Here is a 21,692-nt window from a genome sequence, read left to right as displayed (position 1 = left end):
TGTTGAGGTAGCAATGGGAGCCGCTGGGAAACCAGTGACAAGCCAGGGGAGATGGCCGCTGGGTGTTGTGGTAGCAATGATAACATGAAGAAGCGCTGAAACTCTGTATTTTGGAGAACTTGCTGGAATGCAGATGTGGGGACGAAGGAATCCAGGGAGCTCCTGGCTGCAAGCAGTCCTGGGAATAATAAGGATGGCTTGTGTGAGTGCAGATGAGAGGAGAGGTCAGAGGTTGTGCCGCTGGGGCCGAGCCTCTGCCTGTGGTTCTGCTAGAGGTAGACATAGCGAAGGAGGCGAGGTAGGTGGCTTTCATTTAGAACAGAACTTTACAGTTTAAAAACAAATGTTTGCTTTCTGATTTTTAAAATATATTTTCTTTTCAGGAAACTTAACTTACAAATGTTTTGTATTGAAAAAGAAAGCCAGAAAAAGTCACATGGGTCTGGTAGAAGACTGTCGGCTTCCATCCTCCTGAATTGGGTCTTTATTATGTTTGATGTGGCCTAAATTTTTTAAACAGTGCAGATTTGTTTGTTTTTAAGGCACCTACAGTGTTAAAATACAACCTCAGTATAATGTCCTCAAGGCACTCTGAAGATGTCACTCAGCCTTTGGTTTTAATTCTGCTCTGGACCACCTGTGCTCTTACATCCCAATGCTACATTCTTCTTCATCCTTCCAGTTATGATTCTAGAAATAGAGAGTTGGGTCTGTGTTCTGGCAGAGAAAGTGAAACAGAGAAATCGAACTTACAAAGAAATGTGAATAAAGAAAGGGTGGACAGGAAGGAGAAAGAGCCCGGAGATACTGAGCCTTTCCTAAGGAGGAGGTATAAATGTGATTTTCAGTCTTGTGTTCATCTATAAAGAATAGGTTCCTGGAGTAAGAGGCTCTGTCCCACGGCAATGCCAAGCAGCAGTTACAGTGCAGCTGTCAAAATGAAGATACTGTAATTAGAACCTATAGTTTTATCTGATAAATGTGCGAGATTGCTACTTTTCAGTGTGTATGACATTGTGGGAGTAATAAAGACCTACAAAACTCATTTAAACATCACTGAAACAAGAATTTGGCAATCTGTGTGTTGTGGGCCCACAAGCTTTTTAAGTTCTGACCCAGCTTGTTGGAATGGTGCCCTCCATCCTGACTTCCTAAATCTTGAGTCCTGTGACTCTCAGGGTATGTGAATAGCAGCTTCCTGAGGAGTGCTTTCTAATGGGGTCCACCTTTGAGTGGTATGGGCATATTATTAATAAATAAGCCAACCAATGTATTAATTAATATATTATAATAATAGCCTTTTATCTGAAGGTCCTGATGAATAGTCAGGAAAAGGTACTTTTTCTTGATAGCATCATAGATAAGAGGGAAAGCCCAAATATTGAATCATAACAAATTTCTCCTATGATCCAGTCTAACAGCAACCGAAAGGAACTGTAAATGTTCTGTGGTGGCAAGCGACATTACACTATGTGTGCAGTACTGTGTATCGTACTCCACAAACAGGCTAGACTTCCTATGGGCAAAGTCACAGTGAGTGAGTTCTGTCCTTAGCCATCATCCATAACACATGCTGTGTTTATTACCTTTCCATTCAGTCACTCGGTCAAGGCAAACATTGAGGAGCTCTTTACTATCGTGTCAAACAGCTGAGTGAAGAGTGTGGTTCTGATAAACATAGGTTTTTCTAGAAATAGTCTCCATTGTGAAATGCCTTACAGCTGGCCAAGTTGTCTTTCGAATGGCTGTAGGAGAAAAGGCCGTTTGCTCAGAGGCTTTTAGAAGCTAAACAACAATGAGGAGAAGCCTAGACCCTTGCCTCCCTGGATTAGTAAGTTCCTGTTGTATCAGAGGCCCAAACATAGAAAACAAGCCATGATGCTGTTAGGAAAATGATTGTTTTAAAGAAGCCAAGAGAGCAGAAGGTCTGACAAGTAAGACACAGACCCTGAAACGTCAAATGTCTTCATGATTAGCCACACTGTAAAACAAAGTCAAAAGACAAGTTAAAAAGTAGAAAGTTCAACAAGTAAGACAAATGGGCCATTTCTTGAGTTGGAAGTAATTATGTTAAGTCAGTAAAGAAGTAGCAATCCAGGAGAGAATGCGGGTATGACAAGCAGTAATAGAAATTAAAATGCAAATGGCAGAATTGAGGGAGAGAAGCCAGCTTTCTGTCGTGGTTAGATAAACAAACGTTAAGACAGTGATTAGATATCTGTCTGGCACTGCTGGTGTTGGAACAGCTCAGGATGTCCTATTTGCAGGACGTCGGGGCAATATATCTGGATTAAAGTGTACGTGTCCTTTACTCTGTGTATTTATAGAAAATTAGCCTACTTGCAAAGCTGTACCAGGTGGCAGGCACACCCATGTGTGTGCAGCTTTGTTGGTGATAGAGGAAGGCTAGGCTCACCCAGCTGCCAGCCACAGAAGCCTGTGCAGCAGATTGTGGGATTGTTTGTGGCTAGGAAAAGGTAACGTTTTGCAGGTGCTGGTGTGGACTGTCTCTGAAATGTGCTTCTGAGCAAGGACGTGTGGTTTAGAACAGTAATGTTTAGTGTGCTTCTACTTAGAAGCCAGTGGCAAAGGTATATATGGCAGCTTCAGCAAGAACTTGCTAGAAGCCATTGCTGCCGGTTGACTCTAGGGAAGGAGTCAAGGAACTCCAGGTCTGGAGAGAAGAAAACATTTTTTGAGGGGTTGGGGGGGCGGGTTGAGACAGGGTTTCTCTGTGTAACCCTGGCTGTCCTGGAACTCACTCTGTAGACCAGGCTGGCCTTGAACTCAGAAATCCACCTGCCTCTGCTTCCCAAGTGCTGGGATTAAAGGCATGTGCCACCTACTGCCTGGCAAGAAGAAAACATTTATTTCTTGTTTTATATTCTTAATTACTGTTGGGAATGTTTTACCACATGTGTATATGTCTTAGGTTGCTTTCTGTTGCTGTGATAAACACTGTGACCAAAATCAACTTGGGAAGGAAAGATGTATTCCATTTTACAGCTTATAGTCCATTGCTGAGGAAAGTCAGGGCAGAGACTCAAGGCAGGAGTCTGGAGGCAGGAGCTGACACAGAGGCCTGTGGGAAGACTGCTCCCCACGGCTTGCTTAGCCTGCTTTCTTATAGGACCCAGGGCCATCTGCCCAGGCACCAACCCCAGTGGCCTGACATCTCCCACATAAGTCATTAATCAAGAAATGCCTCACAGACAGTTTATAGGCAATCTGATGGAGGCATTTTATCAATGAGGTTCCTCTTCCAAAAAGACTCTAGCTTGTGTCAAGTTGACAAAAATAAAACAAAACACCAGGGCTATATGTATGACTTTTTTAATTAAGAGGAATTAAAGTGCTTACTAAATGTCGATGAGGAAACAATTCTTACTTTAAAGAAGGTAAGAGATAACTTATTCTGGAGCCGATATGAATGGCCATGGTTGGGACCATAGATTCAGGTTATCCCAACCTCTGTGTACCAAGGAAAGAGATTGTAAGTAAATCACGATATTTTTCAAATACATCAATGTGAGCATGATGTAGGAAGTGCACAGACGTCTCACTGCTGGGATGCAGCATGACAGCATCCTTAGCCCTTTGCTTGGTGGGAGCTAGTAGTCTGTACATTCCAAGGAATTTACATTATGGTCCCAAAGACGTTGGACCACATAAAGAAGAGGGCAATCAGTGGACCTTGAAGGGGCCTAAAGGTGGCCTAAGGTAATTTGGCTTTGGACTAGAAACATCCCATTCTCTTGGGTCTTTGGAGTGTAATTAAGCAGCCTTGTTAGAGGTTCAGCATAAGGGTGTGTCTGTCCAGGAGATGCCCTGCGAGCTGTCACTCACAGTTGACTGGTCAAGCACCACAGTTTATGCATATGAACTCTGAGTGATGAGAGTGAGAAAGAGAGACAGGGAAGGGCTATATGAAAGTTTCTCTAGTGTAGAAGTGTGGATCATTTGATATGTACATTTAAGAACTAAGATTCTCTTCTATAAATTTATAAAATTAAAGTTCCCCTACATTAGTGTCTTTAAAAATAAATTCCAGCCAGGCAGTGGTGGCGCACGCCTTTAATCCCAGCACTTGGGAGGTAGAGGCAGGCAAATTTCTGAGTTCGAGGCCAGCCTGGTCTACAGAGTGAGTTCCAGGACAGCCAAGGCGACACAGAGAAACCCTGTCTCGAAAAAACAAAACAAAACAAAAAATTCCACTTACTAACCTTGTAGATCCTTGGTTCCCACTCCAGTGCTAACAGCTTTGATGAGGCGTAGGTCCTTAGGTAATCTCATGTCATTTAGACTTAAGAACTACCTGCCTAGGGCAGGGTGCTTTCGCTTTTAAATAGCAGTTAAGTAAATTGCATTTCACTAATCCGTTCTGTGATGGAATCGCAGAAGTGAGTATCAGGTCAATACTGCTTAGACTCTAGGGACTGAAGAGCACCGTTGCTCTTGCAGAGGACCTGAGTTCGTTCCCAGCATCCACACACCTGCTCAGAAGATTCTGTAACTCAAGTTCTCAGGGACCTGATGGCCTCGCCTGGCCACTGTGGGCACCAGGCACACACACATGGGCACATGCAGACAAAGCACTCATAATAAAAACAAAATAAATCTTGAAGATTTAGACTCTATTAATAGTTCTGTTGCCCTGCTTGATTCTTAAAGCTGTAGGATCATGTTTTTAAGTGTTTCTGCGTGGTACTGAAGTGGGCCTCACGACTGTGAGAGTGGGTGGCTGCTACCGTGAGTCTTCAATAGAGGGAAAGGTGTGAATTAGAGCACTGGCACTGAGTCCTTCTCTTCATGCCATGTTGATGTCTGAGATAGTTCACAGGCCCCCAACATCACACAGCAATAGTAAGTTTTTTCTTCAACATCATACATATATAGGTAATTATACACATATTTTGATGAAAGAATCATCAAGCACATACTCCAGTCCCATCACCCAGGTTAGAACTCTACAAAGCTAGCAGGTAATTGTTCACTCATTTTCTCCCTCTCCTGCCTGTATAGGGTCACGGCATGAATGTGGGTGAGATTTTCAGAGCAGCTTGAATTGGGCCACTAAGAATATTTCAGGGCCAGCAAGATGGCTGAGCAGGAAAGGTATTCATTGCCACAATTGATGGCTTGAGTTCAATCCCTGAGACCCACACTGTAGAAGGAAAGAACCAACTATTGCAAGGTGTCCTCTGACCTGCACACACGAGCTATGGCACGTGTGCACACATAGACAAAAACAAAAAACAAAAATAATTAGCTTTTCTCTTTTTTGGTTGGGGGAGGTTGGGAAGGGTCTCTCATAATGTAGCCCAGGCTGACCTCCTGTTCCCTGTATAGCTGAGGTTGACTTCCCCCGCAAGTGCGCCACCATACCCAGCTTATGTAATTACAGGCAAGCCCTCTACCACTGGGGCCACATTCTGCCCCAAGAAAAAAATAAAAATTTAAGAATATTTTAAAGGCTGCTGAAAACGCCCATTCCATTTTTTCCTTCAAAATAAGAATCTAGGAGTTACCTCCCCTTAATATTAAAAGAAACAGTAAAATTTATATTACCCACAACAAATTGATTATAAGAACAGAATAGGCTAGAAGCTGTTGGTAATAACATAGTGAAAACACAAGTGGGTGTGCTTGTTAAATCATTCCAGGAAGCAGAGTGTAGCTGCTGACCCTGAAGTTGGTTATTGTTAGAAAAAAGCAGCCTCCTTCCTCTGCCACATGCATCAAATACATCCCTGACAGAGTCAAACAACTGGTAAGCCTGTTCCCAAAGAGTTGGTTGTTTGTTTTCCTGAGCATAAAAACAGTAAAGGAATCACACTGGGAAACAGCCACCTGCAGCTAGGGTTGGGGTAGTGCTTAGGTTAATATTGTGACATCAACATCTGGAATCTTATACTTCAAAATAAATCATAAAATGCAAAATGGGAGAATGTGTGTTGGAAATGTTTCAGGTAGCTTGTAAATTATGCACTTGTCCTGGTTTGTTTCTATGTTAACTGTGTTAAAATACTGCCCAAAACCAATGTAGGAGAGGAAAGGTTATTTCTTCCTTACTCCGTTGTCACTGAGAAAAATCAGAGCAGGGACCGGGCAGAAGTGGGAGCAGAGCCGTGGAGGAGCAGTGCTTACTGGTGTGAAATGGCTCACTGCCTTTCACACAGCTCAGGCCACCTGCCCAGGGATGGCATCACCACAGAGGATGAACCTGCCTGCATCAAATTAGCTGTCAAGAAAATGCCCCATTGACATGCCCACAGGCCAGATGGAAGCAGTTCTTCAGCTGAGACTCCCTCTTCCCAGGTGTGCCAAGTTGACAACCAAGATTAGCCATCAAAGCATATTAAAAAAGAAGAAGTAGTCAAGGGTTTGAAGGGAGAAAAATGGTATAATTATATTATGATCTCAAAAATTAAAGAAAAAAATGAAAAAAATGCCCACGGAAATGGAAACAATGGTCCTATTTAATAGTATTGATTTCCATACTCCATCATTTAAATAGATAATTCAGTCAATATTTACTTAACAATTTTTGATTTAATAAAGAATAGGCTGGCCTCTGCAACAAAAGAGACCAAAAGTACAGCTTGATAAAAGTTTAGTTTTCTCTCAAATGTTAGTATTGTGAGGTGACCCACAGCAGTCTAAAAGATAGCAAGGTACTTAAGAGAAGTGGGTAGTTCCAGCATCCCCTACGATGGCCACCCTGACCATGCGACCAGAGCTGGCTCCAGAATAGGCTATCATAGCATCTTTAGGCAATGAGCGGAGACTGTGCGCATCATTTATCTCACCTCTCATTGGTACAGGCTTATCATGTGGTTAGGCACATCCATCTGCAAAAGAGGGCAAAGTGTAGCTCAGCTGCCAGGTATCTACAGCCCCTACTCCCCAATTTAATGTGTCTACCTTGATAATTATCTTAAAACTTGAAGCTGCTAGAAAGGAAGGAAGGGAGGGAGGGAGGGAGGAAGGAAGGAAGGAAGAAGGAAGGAAGGAAGGAAGGAAGGGAGGGAGAGAGAGAGAGAGGAAAGGAAAGGAGACGATCGTCTCTGTCCTCAAATACACTTTTCATCTCCTGTGCACAGAACACATCCCATATCTTGTCCAGTGACTGTGCTTTCACACCTGCAGTGTGGGTGGGTAGTTTTGTAGCTCCTTTGAGCTCAGACTGTTTTTATCCACTCTTCTCAGTGGCTGTGTAGAAGTACTTGAATTCTGCATCCCTTTCCAGGTGACACAGCCTTCACAGTTTACTTTCTACCAGGAGCTGATTTGGGGGCCTGGGGGCTACTCTAGGTCTTGAGCAGTCTTAAGTTTTGTAGGATTGTTTTGTGAGATCTTGGCAGTATGCATATCCCTCAAGCACTTCTAGTCTCCTGACCTGTTTGTCAGAAGGTTCCCACAGGAGTGCAACCACACCAAAAGGTTTTTACTCCTGGTTATGGTTTTTACACCTCTTGAATTTCCTCTTACCTTGTTTTTAAGCTATGTGTTATGTGTGTGTCTATCTGTGGGTTTTTACAAGTATGTGCAGGTGCCCTTAGAGGTCAGAAGCATTGAGTCCCCTGGAGCTAGAGTTGCAGGTGCTTGTGAGCCCAGTTTGGTGCTAGGAACACAACACTTGGGTTCTCTGCAGCCAGAGCAGTACACATTCTTAACTTACAAGCCACCTCTCTAGCCCCTATGCTCCAGTTTAATGAGGACTACCTTGATACTGCCCTTAAAAGGTCAGCCTGAGTAGGAAATTATATCCTTCACCTGATCTGTATGTGTAGACATGCTAGAAGCAATTTCTGTTTCCCACCATTTCTGGTTTAGGAGCAATCTCAGACTGCACTTCCTAGATACTCATAGAAAGTTCATGTTGCAGACTCTGAGTGGAAAGAAACTCTGGCAGGCTTTTGTCCCTTATATTAATGCTTGCAAACCAGCTAGCACATCTCTGATTTTTATCACTCCCAGATGACATCCTGAAATCAGTGTGTCTGTTTTGGTTTACCACTGTGATAGAATACCTGGAGAAAAAAAAGCCAGGTCTCCAGAGGCAGAGGCAGGAAGATTTCTGAGTATGAGGCCAACCTAGTCTACAGTGTCAGGATAGCTGAAGCTACACAGAGAAATCTTGACTCTAAATAAATAAATAATTTTTTTTTAATGTCAGCTTAAGTGGAGATATGGGTTATTTTGGCTTTAGAAGTTTTACTCCATGGTTATTTGGCCCTGTTGTTCTTGTGTAAGGGAACTGTACCACAAGGCAGGAAGTGACAAGCTTTGTTCCATGAGGCTCCACCCCCAAAGGCTGTAGCATAGGTTAGCTTCCAAGCCTTACTACTGAGACTCTGTGATCCAGATCCAAACCACAGTAATCAGCAAGAGGCCGGAAACTCGGAGTGCTGTGATGGTCCCACCCAGTTCTTGGTTATAGTGAGTAACAGCTTTACTGTAAGTTTACAGGTTGCCAGGCCCCTTGGCCTGCAGTCGAAGCACCAGGGCAGTGCCAAGCATGACATGTCCTTGTGAATGTAGCTTCCAATTTCTTGACTAACTTCTCAATCAGGGAGGAGGTTAACCTGTTCTAACAAATAGATCCCAGAACATAGCAGCTCAGACAACATAGTGTTTCTTGTTTGATCATCCAGAATAGGCGGGTGGGCTGGAGCAAGAGGGTTGTGCTGTTGTTAACCCTGTGAATCGTTAGGAAAACCAACTCCACCATTGGGGGCCAGATTTAAAGCAAGCTTTATTAAATATTAAATACTGACCAAGAGATGGACTTTAGTTAGGGCCACTCCCCAAAATTTCCAACCTCACCAGATGATCAGACAAGAAACAGAGAGACAGCCAGATGTCCCAAGCATGGTGGCAACCATTCTAGCCAGTCAGCAAAGAAAGAAAGAAGACACCTAACACAGACTTCTGACCTCCTCACCTGTGCATAAATGCATAGACACCACAAAGTGCCTTCTACCACATGCACTGCACACACGTATCCTCCTACCACATGTACTGCGCACACATATCCTCCTGCCACATGCACTGCACACATGTATCCATCTCTCCACACACAGAGAAAAATCACAATGTACCAAGAGAAAGAGCAACAGTACCAAAAAGAAATTCAGTGTTAGTAACTTTAATTTTTTCACACCTTATTGTTAATGATGGCTGTTAAATGCTTTAACCTCCCTGTTAGCCCACCACCCACCAGAGATAGTGAAAAAGAAAGGACGTGGGGTGTAGAAGTGGACCTGTTTAGAAAGGTTCTTTGGAGTAACTCCTGTCTGTGTTGTCTGGAAGTCAGTAGTTTAGTTCACAGGTCAGCAGGCAGCGGCAGTTCAATCCACTCACAAACACTTTACAGTTCACCAGCAGTCCAGTTCGGTAAAGTCAGGCTAGCAACAGCAGTAACACCGCCCAGCAGAGACAGCCAGCGAGGAGCGACCAGCAGGAACACCAGGAGAAGTTCTCCGCTGTGCCTCTCTCAGAGAAGTGAAGATCAGTGAAGGCACGAGACTCACACGCATTGTACAGCTAGGTGTAGCAGCAAGCCAAGCTCTGTCTGTCACTCCATGGAGTCCTGCTTATACCCTCCAAACATGACCTTCTTGCCTCAGCACAGTGCTTGCTTGCCTCAGCATGTGCATCCAATCAGCCCGAGTCCTTGGATGTGGCAACAAACTGCAGCACACTACCAGACATTTTTTTAGTGATTTTTCTGTTTATGGAGTCCTGACAAATGCAGCTCAACTACACATGTGAGGCAGACCAATACATGCCTGTTGTTAGCGAAGAATCCTTCATCACGCGTCCTTTCACATGATTGCTTTAGCAGAACATCCTCTCTCCTGTGTCTGCTTCAGTGAAACATTCCTTCAAGAGTCTGCCTTCACACCTGTGTCCACTTTAACTCGACATTCTTTCACATGTTTGGCTCAGCAAAACACCATCCAACTGACTTTCCCAAGAACCCTCCCGTTTCTGCTGCACAATGTGAAGCAAAGACTTTTGACTTGACAAGGGTGGTGGGCACAGTAGTATCCATACAATCTGAACCTGTGACCATTATGTTATACATGAGGAGGACACTGCGGATGAAATATGCTGCTGCCTCTGCTGTGGTGGCTGTGGGTTGGTATAACCTGTGGGTCTGACATGGCTGTGATGAGGCTGTATATTGACAGGAGGAGAGATAGATAGCAGCACAGTCAAGGGCTTTGTGTACGGCTCTTCCTGCTTAGAAAATACAGCCGACGATCAACAAATGGGATTTCATGTAACTAAAGAGTTTTCTTTTCTTTTTCTTTCTTTCTTTTTTTTTTTTTTTTTTTTTTTTTTTTTTTTTTTTTTTTTTTTTTTTTTTTTTTTTTTTTTGCATATGAGTACATACTGTAGCTGTACAGATAGTTGTGAGCCTTCATCTGGTTGTTGGGAATTGACTTTTAGGACCCTCTGACTCACTCTGGTAGGCCCCACTCCCTCCGGTGGACACACCCTCCCCACACACCCTCCCCCCCCTCCAGTCAGCCCAGCTTGCTCTGAGCCAAAGATTTTTCTTATTTATTATTATAAATAAGTACACTGTAGCTGTCTTCAGACACACCAGAAGAGGGTTCGATCTCATTCCAGGTGGTTGTGAGCCACCATATGGTTGCTGGGATTTGAACTCAGGACCTTTGGAAGAGCAGTTGGTGCTCTTACCCGCTGAGCCATCTCTCCAGCCCCCAACTAAAGAGTGTTCTGTACAGCAAAAGAAATGAGTAGATGAAGAGACATCCTACGGAATGAGAAATGACTGAGGGTTTATGTAGGAACTCCTAACACCAAATGCCAACAAACAAAAGACTCAGTCAGTTAATGAGCCAATGAAATGAGCAGACAGTTCTCAAACAATGAAATACAAATAGCTAGTAAATGTGAAAAAAAAGTGTTTACTATCATTAGTATCAGAGAAATGCAAATTTAAAACTTGATCGATACTTTATCTCACCTCCTAATCCTGCCCTAGACACAGACAGAGGGGACCTCACACACTGATGTAAGTGAGGATATTACACACTGCTGGTGGAGTGAGCACTAGTCCAGTCACTTTGGGAATCAGTATGGAAGTTTCTCAGAAAACAAAAGTTAGAATGACCATGTGACCTAGCAATACCGCCTGCCAGTGTTTACCCAGAAGGGCCAGGGTTGACTCATCACAGAGACTCAAGCACACCAGTGTTTGCTGCAGCATTGTGCACAGAGCCACGTTATAGATACACCCTGGGTGTCTGTCAGTGGAAGAATGGACAAAATGTGGAGTAAAGTTGTTTGCAGAAAAACGGATTCAACCATATTAAGCTAATTGCCAGTCTCAGAAAGTCACATGCTGCGTGTTTTCTCTCATTTGTGGGTCCTAGTCTTTATAGATACGTAAAGTCATCTGAGTACAGATGACATGAAGTGGTTATAAAACTGTCTAGACAGCAAAGGGGACTATGGGATGGGGGAGGGGGTAAAAGAGGGTAGTAGATATGGGGGCATGTGCTCTAAGGCTGAGCGACTCAGCAAAGACTACAGTTAACCAAGCAGGAGGAGCCCAGAGGCTGAGCCTTCTTGTGAGTGCCTCAGTGGGCTTTGCACGGTGTCCCTGTCCTTTCTGTAACGGTATTTTAGAAGCTATTCTTAATAGTCCTTTAGAGCCAAGGCTTTCTGTTCCCTTCAGTGTCAGCTGCAGCTGCCTTGAGCATTCAGACACAATTGACCAAAATGGTTTAAAGATTGAAAGTACACTAAGTTCTCCTTTAAAAATAGAAGCTCTATCAGAGTGTCCAAACTGGGGACTTCCCAGGGTCTCTCCTCGCCTCGCTTCCTCTTTCCTGGAATGAATTCAGACCTTTCTTGGGCTGCGAAGGAGGCAGAGTGTTTCCAGGCTCCCCATTTTCAGTGTCAGTGAGTTTATGTTGGCTGGAAGGAGGCTGGGAGTTGGGAGAAAGTTTCTGAACTGTTGGCATATTAAGTCTTAGAGAAGTATTTTTCTAATTCTAAATTATTTCATATTTAAAAATAGAATTTGAGGCTGAGTAGTGGTGGCACACACTTTTGATCCCAGCACTTGTAAGGCAGAGGTAGGTTGATCTCTGTGAGTTCAAGGCCAGTCTGACAGAACAAGTTCCAGGACAGCCAGGGATACACAGAGAAACCCTGTCTTGAAAAACAAAACAAAATCAAAACACAAGCAAACAAACAAACAAAAAAGAATTTAAGTAAAGAATCCTAGCTTACTCCAAGGAAGTATGTGCTATGGTTTTAGAAGTCAGTTAGTCTCTGGCTTCAGCAGTGCATGCCGTGCCCTGGGGGCTGGTAAAGTAGAGCTGCGCTCAGGATGAAAATGTCTCAGGCACTGTGCACCTCCACTCTCCCTTTATTGTCCCTTTTGTAAATAGAGAACCTTTAGAATGAGGCCTGCAGGAGAACAGAGGGGTCTGCGGGTAATGGTGTCACTTGAGATTCTGATTTCTGCCTTAACCATTAGTTATGTGATTGAGACTCTACCCAGTGCTTTCTAGAGGAAAAGAAATTATAAAATTATAAATAGTATCTTTCAATGTATTATCGACTTCTCAAGGGAGTAGGTCTGAAATTTTAGTTACAAAAATTTAAGTGATTAAACATGTTGTGAGTAGGAATCCCCTGGGAGTCGTAGGTGTTTGTTCCATGATGCCAGAGAGCATAAGGATAGGAAGCCAGGGTATTGTGTAACTGAATCATCAAGTACTCAGAAAGCAGAGTGGAACTTTTGGTCTGCACGGAACCATTGGCATTTCTTTGAGCATCCAAAGAATATTAAATAGAACGAGAAGGACCGCAGCTGTACGTGGGTGCCATCCATGTGTCCCTCAGGGCTTGGCCTCTGTGCAGGGCACTGGGGCCACAGATGCCCAGAGCAGTCAAGAACTCAGCAGACCTCTTATGGCCAGGCCCTTGCTACAGGTCCTGGGAGAGCACAGTCCTGTCCCTGCATCCCAGGCTGTGGGGGGGGGGGGGGGGGGGGGGGGGGGGGGGGGGAAGGGGGCACAGTATCTTACTCTCCCTGCTGCCCACTATGGAAAATCCTAAATCCATCCCATATTCCCACCAGGCTTACAGTGGAGGGATAAACAGGGCTCTCAGAAGCCGAGTAAGGAGGAAACGAGCAAATGGGTGGGAGGAAGAAAGCAAAAGCAGTTGAGCTGAGGTTGAGGACACAGAACAGTCTGGAAACCCTGGAGAAAGAGGCAACCCAGCTGCAGCTGACAGACCTGCGCAGGCCTACTGGGCAGACACCCACATTACACACCTTGAGTTACCTAGCACAGCTCCTTTTTCCACAGACAAGCATTTCTTAGCTTCTGCCATGCCCTCAGCCACTGTACCGGGACAGTGATGTCATGGTGACCTTCACACCCTCAACATCTTTTGTAACAGCATTTATGGTGGAGACAGTATGTGTGTGTCACAGCAGGGTCATAGAGGTGAGGATAGGCCATTGTCTGGCTTTGTGGTTCCCAAAGCTCAGACTCTGGTCCTCAGGCTTGGCAGCAAGTGCCTAACCTGCTGAGCCATCTTGTTGGCCCTCAGTTGGCTTTTTATTTTTTTTTTTAATTTCAAAAAAATTATAAATGGAATTGATCTCATGTATGCATTTGAATGACTTGAGGGTTTTAAACAGTTTAGTTGCATGCTGGTTTATGCTTAAACAGGTCTGTAGTGAAAAAGACATCACGTGATAGCATTGCTGTGGGTATCGTGGGATTTGGCTTTAGAGGAACTATTTGGTCACATAAAAATTTTGAGTTCACTTCTTTCACTCAGAAAACTATTTCTCTTATACAAGAGATCTTAATTTTTTTTTTCATTTTTGAACCTAGCATTATTAATGGCATTTGGAGCTATTTTTCCTTCAAGTAAACTATGTAACATTCGTGGAGAGACCCACCATGCACATTTCACTTCTTGTTCACTTAGCTTCTGCTTAGGCCCCTGCCTCCTACCTCTTTATTATTATTATTATTATTATTGTTGTTGTGTTATTTATTTATTTTTGTTTTTAAAGGCAGAGTTTCTCTGTATTGCCCTGGCTGTCCTGGAACTCACTCTGTAGACCAGGCTGGCCTTGAACTCAGAGATCCATCTGCCTCTGCCTCCCAAGTGCTGGGATTAAAGGCGTGTGCCACCACTGCTCAGCCATTATTATTATTATTATTATTATTATTATTATTATTATTATTATTATTTATTCAGGAGATTTTTTTCCTGAATAGCTTAAGATACCAATAAAAGAGAGAGAGAGTGAGAGAGAAAGAGAGAGGGGAATGTAAAACATATGTACTGCTTAAGAAGCAGAGGTGGGAAACAGTCACATCTAGGTCCCTTTCTTGCTTATACTTTTGTGAACACCTGGCTTTTTCACATACAGCTCATGGCTGTGTGTGTGTGTTGAGTTGGAGGGCAAAGTGGACAAGGGTTTGGTCAGTAAGAGATAGCCACTAGGTATCGGCTTAGGAAAATGGACACGAGGGCAGTGGATTGGAAGCGAGTGTGACCTTCACTGACCTCACAGCTGAAGCTGGAAGCAGAGGGGTAGTCCTGGGGGCCTTACTGTGGGGCCCTGGCCCAGGTCTCACACTCCAGAAAGAGGTCTTGTGAGCTCACAGATGCTCAGGAGATATCCAGAGTCTAAACTTACCTTCTTGTTCTGTAGAAGAAGTGGAGTCAGGATGTTCAGGCCCATTCAGATGTCTAGTCACAGTGCTCATCTGAGCAGTACAGGGAAGTCCGGGTTCTTAGTCTCATCAATAAAAAATGTAAAGTACAGACTGAAATGGAGACGTCAATTATCGTGAAAAGCCTGGGGCAGGCTAGCTAGAACACCTCGTCAGCCGCTTGGAGGGCGAGTGGAGGAGAGGAGGGGAAGTGGCTTCTCCTGCTGGCACAGTGGTCACACACAGGGTGGACAGGGACCACACAGTGGGGAGAGAGGCTTGAGGAAAAGAGTAAGGAAGCCCAGAGTGTTGGGGGACGCATGATTAGAAAAGAGATGAAAAAGAGGAAAGAAGAAAGTCACCCCCCTTTTTGAATAATTCAGAAAGGCAGGCCGACTTACCACCCTACATGGCTGCAGTCTTCTGAGCTAGTGTATGGGGTGGGGGCTGAAATTCTGGGGAGGAAAAGTACTTATTAAAGAATCAATGATTCTGCCTGTCTCTTTTGCATGGCTTCAGGTGAGTTCCTGTCCCTGGGCTGGTTCCTAGCCAAAGTGACTGAACCAGCCCAATTGAAACATTAGGTCTCCACCCTGTCTGACATTAGAAGCGTCTTGATTATTATTTTGTGTATGGATCTAATCCTAATACCTTGCATGCAACAGGTATGAAATATTGAGCTCAGCTGTATTGTTTTCTAGCGGCTGTTAATGAGCTGCAGAGTACTATGAAAACACAATGCATTTTGAATCTAATTTTCAACTTGCTTTGTTATCACCTTGGCAAGTATCTTCCCAGCTGAGCCTCTCATATTTCAGCAAAATGAAACAAGTTCTATTGCTATGAGGAGACACCATGACCATGGCAACACTTACAAAGGAAAGCATTTCATTATTATGGGGCTGGCTTACAGTTCAGAGGTTTAGTCCGTTGTCTTCATGGTAGGAGACATAGCAGTATACAGGCAGACATGGTGCCGGAGAGGAGCTGAGAATTCTACATCCAGATCTGCAGGCAGAGAGAGAGACACTGGGCCTGGCTTGAGCATTTGAAACCCCAAAGCTCACCCCCAGGGATACATTTCTTCCAGCAAGGCCACACCTCCTAATAGTGCCACTCCCTGGTAACTGATACATTCAAATCTATGAGCCTATGGTCCCCATTCTTATTCAAACCACCACAAGTTTTATAGCAGGTTCTTAGTTTGATATTGTTGAAGTGAGTAAATGGTAAACTAAGTATACTTGGTCTCCCTGCAGAGTCAGCATGCCATTTAGAAAATAGATCAGCTCACCTTTTCAGAACGTCACATTCTTTACACGTATGTGTATGTGTATACGTATACACATATCTTGTCGTAGTTAAACTGCTGTCTGGTTAATATCCTTTTCATTTAGAAAATGCTTGCTTCAAATGTCTCACAGCCTTCCAACTTTTCTAATTCCAGATTAATCCATGGAGGACAGATACTGAATGGACTAGCAGGTCCAACTGTCATGAATGCAGCACCGTTCCTCTCTACAACGTGGTTCTCTGCTGACGAGCGAGCCACGGCCACAGCAATCGCATCGATGCTGAGTTACCTCGGTGGAGCATGTGCGTTTCTTGTCGGGCCCCTAGTTGTTCCAGCTCCCAATGGGACAGCACCCCTTCTCGCTGCAGAGAGTAGCAGGGCTCATATTAAAGACCGAATCGAGACCGTGCTATATGCAGGTACTTTGGAGGTTTTTTTCTTCTTGTATACATTGGTTTCTCTTCTAGTTTCTGCTCTCTAGTTCTGCTGTGCCAGGTCACATCACCCGAGACCCCTGAGGACTAACAGATGCACGTACTCAAATGCACTTTCATTGTATCATATGGATATGCCTATGTGAAACAACCCGCCTAGGAAAGCACTAGATGTAATATGTGTTCTTGCTACATGGAAAAATATTTGTTAATTTTACACTTTTAATCCACTTACAGTAAAGCACTATAGCATATATTCTTGAGTCTTCTCTAGATATGGCATCTATATAGAAAACTAAATGTCATATGCTCGACCTAACATTGTCAAGCATCTGTTGATAGTATTCAGCCTGGTATCGCCCATTTTTTGGCCACATTCTTGCACCTTATTAACCCTGATCACCTGTAGTTTATTCTCTCTTCCATATGTCAGTCTGTTAATCATACTGACCTTTCTGAATCCCAGTGCCTAGGCAGAGACAAGTACACATCAGGAGTCTAATATTTAGCAAGTGAGTTAAAACAAATTTCAGCATAGTCCAGTCCCTTATCTTTATCAGCTTCGTTTCTTACATCCATTCCCTTGTTATTTTGAGTCAAGGCTTGTATTCCACTCCTATTAGTCCTTTCTATGTCTTCCCCCATATGTTTCTTGCTCCTTGTTATAGATCTTTGCTGTATCTAAGGCACTGTGCTTAGCCCTGGAAACTGGTGAGATCAGTGTTGAGACCATTGTAGTACAAACAGACGTACAAGGTGGGGACCAAATTCTCCCCAAGTGTAGGGAGAAGTCGAGGGTTAAGGAAAGCTCTACCGAGAACATGAAAATGAACGACATTAGGAGTTTCATAGGCATTCACCAAATATTCAAATAGGTTAGGAGATTCCATGCAGGGGACCCCGAAGGCAGAGAGTGTATGAGAGTTAGGGTGTGGCCTCTGTTTGAAGTGGCTCTGGTGGTTTACATGGGACTATTCGTGAGTCAGGAGCAAATACTAAAAAATGAAGTTGGTAAAGATAAGGGACTAGATTATGCTGAATTTTGCTTTAACTCACTTGCTAAATGTGAGACTCCTCATGTATACTTGACTTGTCTCTGGCTGGGTACTGGGATTGACATGGTTCCTGCTCAACAGTGCTTATAGGCAGATAAACAGTCACATTATGGAGTAGGGGTGCCATGCTGAGGGCTCTGAAGCTCTGGGGCAGCAGCAGCATGTCTGCCCAGGTTGTGGGCATGCTGTGGAACTCCTTAGAGATATGACTGGAACCTGAGGGTGAGGAATTAACAGAATCCCAAGTAGGCAGAGGAAAATGGAAAGATAAACAAACCCATGGAGGAAACTCCCAGTGAAAAGAGAACCTGGTGCATTCACACACCTGGAAGCATAGGGTGGTTCAGATCGAGTGAGTATCAGTAAAGCCAGATGGGAAGCCTCCAGAACTGGCCTCCCGTAGACAGACCACAGAATTACACGATGAAATTTGCATTTCAGGGTTTGGTGTGGAGGGAGTAAAACTGAAATCAGAGAGAGAGAACATTTTCATTTACTTTACACGTTTACACTTTCAGTCTCTTCATTTCTTATTTTTAGTTGCTTCTTTGTCTCCTCTAACTTCCTGTGCAGTGTGTGAATTGTCGTCTTCTCCATCAGACAGAACCCTATCCTTTCTTTCCGCTCTCCTTCTGTATTCCTTCTTTCCGAGGAGCCACCTGAGGTTGCTGTAGAATCTCTCCTACAGGCTTCGGGTGGGTTTTCCCATGGAGTAACTTTGTTCATCTGTCATCTCAACCTTTGGAGATCTGGTACAAACCAGGCACCTCTGTGCATCTACGTTCATAGTGTGCCTCCTACTGGTGGCCCGGGGAATTTAGGGATACACATGCCCAGCCTCTGCTCTGGGCTGCTGTAGGCATCAAATTTTGCTTATCTTTGTTGAGCTAGGTATTAAAGAAGTAAGTACTGACTCTTGTATCATGGGTAGCACTTCACTTTCATTTTTCTTTCAGAATTTGGAGTTGTCTGCTTAATATTCTCTGCCACGCTAGCTTATTTCCCTCCACGGCCTCCTCTTCCTCCCAGTGTTGCTGCTGCGAGCCAGCGGCTGAGTTACCGGCGGAGCTTTTGTAGGTTACTAAGGTGAGTAGACTCGGGCATTGTGTGGCTGTGGCTGCCATCAGTGTAGTGTAGTGTAGTGTGTGTGTGTGTGTGTATGAACGGTGTCTGTTTATCACAGATGTACCACAGAACATGGAACATGCTTGGAGGTCAGAGAACAATGAAGACAGTTCCCTACTCCACCTTTACATAGGTTCCAGGGATCAAACTCAGGCCATCAGCCTTGCTGGCTGGGCAAGAGCTTTCATCTCTCCGACCCCTGATTCCTAATGTTCAAGAATAATTTGAGCTGTTTATTTTTCAGTATTAGTCAGATTGTAAATAATTCATGTTAATATTAATTAAAATACCAATTATTTAATTTTCTATCAGAAATATATGTTGAAAACTCACTCTACACCAAAATATCATTAAATTTTGCTCTATCCATATTCCATGTAGACTAATATTTAAAATTTTAAACACATTTTAGAAATTAGATCTTTTAACTTCTATAAATAATTTCTGTTACATAGAAATTTATACCATACAGTTTGTGAAATAATACAAGTTTTGTAATTGCTACATTTCCCTACTATTTGCGTTCTTTATTATGTGTGAACACACATTACATAGGTGCTAGTCAATACAGAGTAGTAAAATGATATTCCTCATCATCTAAAACCATCTCAGCTGTACCCCCAATAGGCTCGTAGAACAGGAATGCAATATATTACTTCATTTCATTGGTTTAACTTAAGTGTAGTTAGATTAAATGCTGTCCTCAAATGCTCACCTGTTCTGGGACCAAGCCTGACTCTGTGGACATGTCACATGTCACTGTGGATTGTGACTTGGGGCAGTTGATGTTACCTTTGGAATTTTCTTTCCTCTCAGGAGTTGTTACCAATTCATTAGCGCTCTAGTTGGTTCTTTTTTTTAGATTTCTCTATCCCTTGCCCCTATGGTAAATTCCTTGCAATAAAGAACTATATCATTGTATGAATACCCAGATCACATATATCACCATAAGGTTTTTAATAGCTCACTAAGAAATATTAGAAGGGAATAAGTAAAATTCATCTTAATAGCTTATTTTATTTAGCTGTATATATGTAACCATTATCTTAATGTGTAGTCAATATTAAATTCATCAATAGGATATTTTCCTATTACTGTTTTTAGTTCTACTGTATGTTGGCCTTTGAACGCACCTCAGTTGGGACTCTATTTTCATTGGAAATAGTTGTTGTATATTTAAATTCCATCACATTTATTTATAGTTGAAAAGTACTCATTGATCAGTATTTCTAATGTTTTACTTTTTATCTGAAGTTAAAAATAAATCATTATTTTCTCACACCTTGACTGCACAGGTCCTTGATGTGAAAGGAAAGATCTTATTGGGGTCATAATTGATGGCCTGTCACTTCTTTAAAATAAAATCAGTCTTTAGTTTTTTTCTCATAATTTTAAACAAAATTTCCGTAGCTGAAATAATAATCTTACCATCTCATCATCTAAAGCCACTTTTCTTTTTGTGCAAGAACCCAGAAGCCTTTTATAGCCTAAGTCCTTTTATAGCTAGCCTAAGTCCTTTTATAGCCTAAGTCCTAGGTTCAGATCTGTCAGCAACTCTTTGTGCTATTAGTTGGGCATTTATTTCTCATCTCTAGCAACTAATCTTTTTTTTTTTTTTTTTTCTTTTTTCCGAGACAGGGTTTCTCTGTGTAGCCCTGGCTGTCCTGGAACTCACTCTGTAGACCAGGCTGGCCTCGAACTCAGAAATCCACCTGTCTCTGCCTCCCAAGTGTTAGGATTAAAGGTGTGCGCCACCACTGCCCGGCGCAACTAATTTTCTTGTTGTTTGTTTATAAGACTAGCCTGGAACTTGTTTTATAGACCACATTTACTGTTAATGTTCACTTGCTTCTGGAATACTGGGATTAATGGCATACGTCATCACCTCTGGCCTCTTGATTTCTTTGGTTTTTTTGAATACAAATATCTGACAGAATTCACCATAGGCTTGCTGAAAGTGTCTCTTAACGCTCTCCACTCAAGCAACCTGCATCCTCTCACAGCAGAGATGTAATTCTGTGCTGCTGCAGCGTGTCCTGCATCCTCTCACAGCAGAGATGTAATTCTGTGCTGCTGCAGCGTGTCCTGCATCCTCTCACAGCAGAGGTGTAATTCTGTGCTGCTGCAGCGTGTCCTGCATCTCTTACAGCAGAGGTGTAATTCTGTGCTGCTGCAGCGTGTCCTGCATCTCTTACAGCAGAGATGTAATTCTGTGCTGCTGCAGCGTGTCCTGCATCTCTTACAGCAGAGGTATAATTGTTCTGTGCTGCTCCAACATGTTGCCACCAGTGATAGTCACAGATGCTTTCTCCCAGTGAGCTAATTGCAGTAGTAGATCAGTGTGTAGAAGCAAATTAGGATTAACTGGGAAGATCGGTGAGCACTGTGTGTATGAGTCATGGCTTATGTGTTACGTTGTTAAAGTGAGATGTGGTTCTTCAGAAGATAAAGCTTAGGACCAGGGAGTCGCGTGGTTTGTAGAGTGGTGCCTAGTGAGTGGGAGGCCCTGGGCCTTATTTCTAAAAGTGCACTTACACTAATGAATAAATGGCATTTAGTGGGAAAGTACTTTTGATTTCTTGTGATTTAAAGTGTAGGCTTAAATTAGCTAAAAGCTAGAAATTAAAAAATTGAATTTCTTGGTTGTGCTATCCCTGTTTCACAAGTTCACAGCCCAGCTGGTTTAATGGATTGAGCACTGTCTTTCGGTAGACAAGTGGAATGAAGTACCATAGGCAGGAAACACTGTGATTTTACATACTTGAGAAGTTATCAATAAAGTTAAACTCCTTACTCTAAGCTGCAGTAAGAAGGCATTGAAAATTCACTTCACTATAGCACTGTGTACATTACCTTCCACATAACCGAAAAGCATCATGGGACAGCAAGATGCTCAGTAGGTTATGGTGCTTGCCACCAAGCACAGTGCCCCGAGTTCCATCCCTGGGATACACAAGGTGGAAGGAATGAACAGACTCATAAAAATTGTCCTGTCTATCTATCTGTCTGTCTATCTATATACCTACCTACTTACTTATAATATCTA

The 21,692-nt window shown here is 43.2% G+C and overlaps 1 protein-coding gene and 1 long non-coding RNA gene across 3 annotated transcripts in view; both read left to right on the top strand.

Annotated features, from left to right (window-relative positions):
* The window catches only part of LOC116085865, a 2,598-nt gene extending 2,020 nt beyond the window's left edge, over positions 1-578 (top strand). Inside the window, exon 2 of the long non-coding RNA XR_004116742.1 lies at positions 8-578. This is a non-coding gene — a long non-coding RNA (uncharacterized LOC116085865). The remainder of the gene's footprint in view (positions 1-7) is intronic.
* Positions 1-21,692, top strand: part of Slc49a4 (solute carrier family 49 member 4) — a 76,775-nt gene that overhangs the window by 17,056 nt on the left and 38,027 nt on the right. For both annotated transcript variants that reach the window (XM_031363781.1, XM_031363780.1), the window contains exons 3-4: positions 16,186-16,451; positions 18,478-18,607. In XM_031363781.1, the coding sequence (XP_031219641.1) occupies positions 16,186-16,451; positions 18,478-18,607 (396 nt within the window). The remainder of the gene's footprint in view (positions 1-16,185; positions 16,452-18,477; positions 18,608-21,692) is intronic.

The sequence above is a fragment of the Mastomys coucha genome, unplaced genomic scaffold (assembly GCF_008632895.1).
Source record: "Mastomys coucha isolate ucsf_1 unplaced genomic scaffold, UCSF_Mcou_1 pScaffold12, whole genome shotgun sequence".
Lineage (NCBI taxonomy): Eukaryota > Metazoa > Chordata > Mammalia > Rodentia > Muridae > Mastomys > Mastomys coucha.
This window is presented reverse-complemented; position numbering and strand designations above follow the sequence as displayed.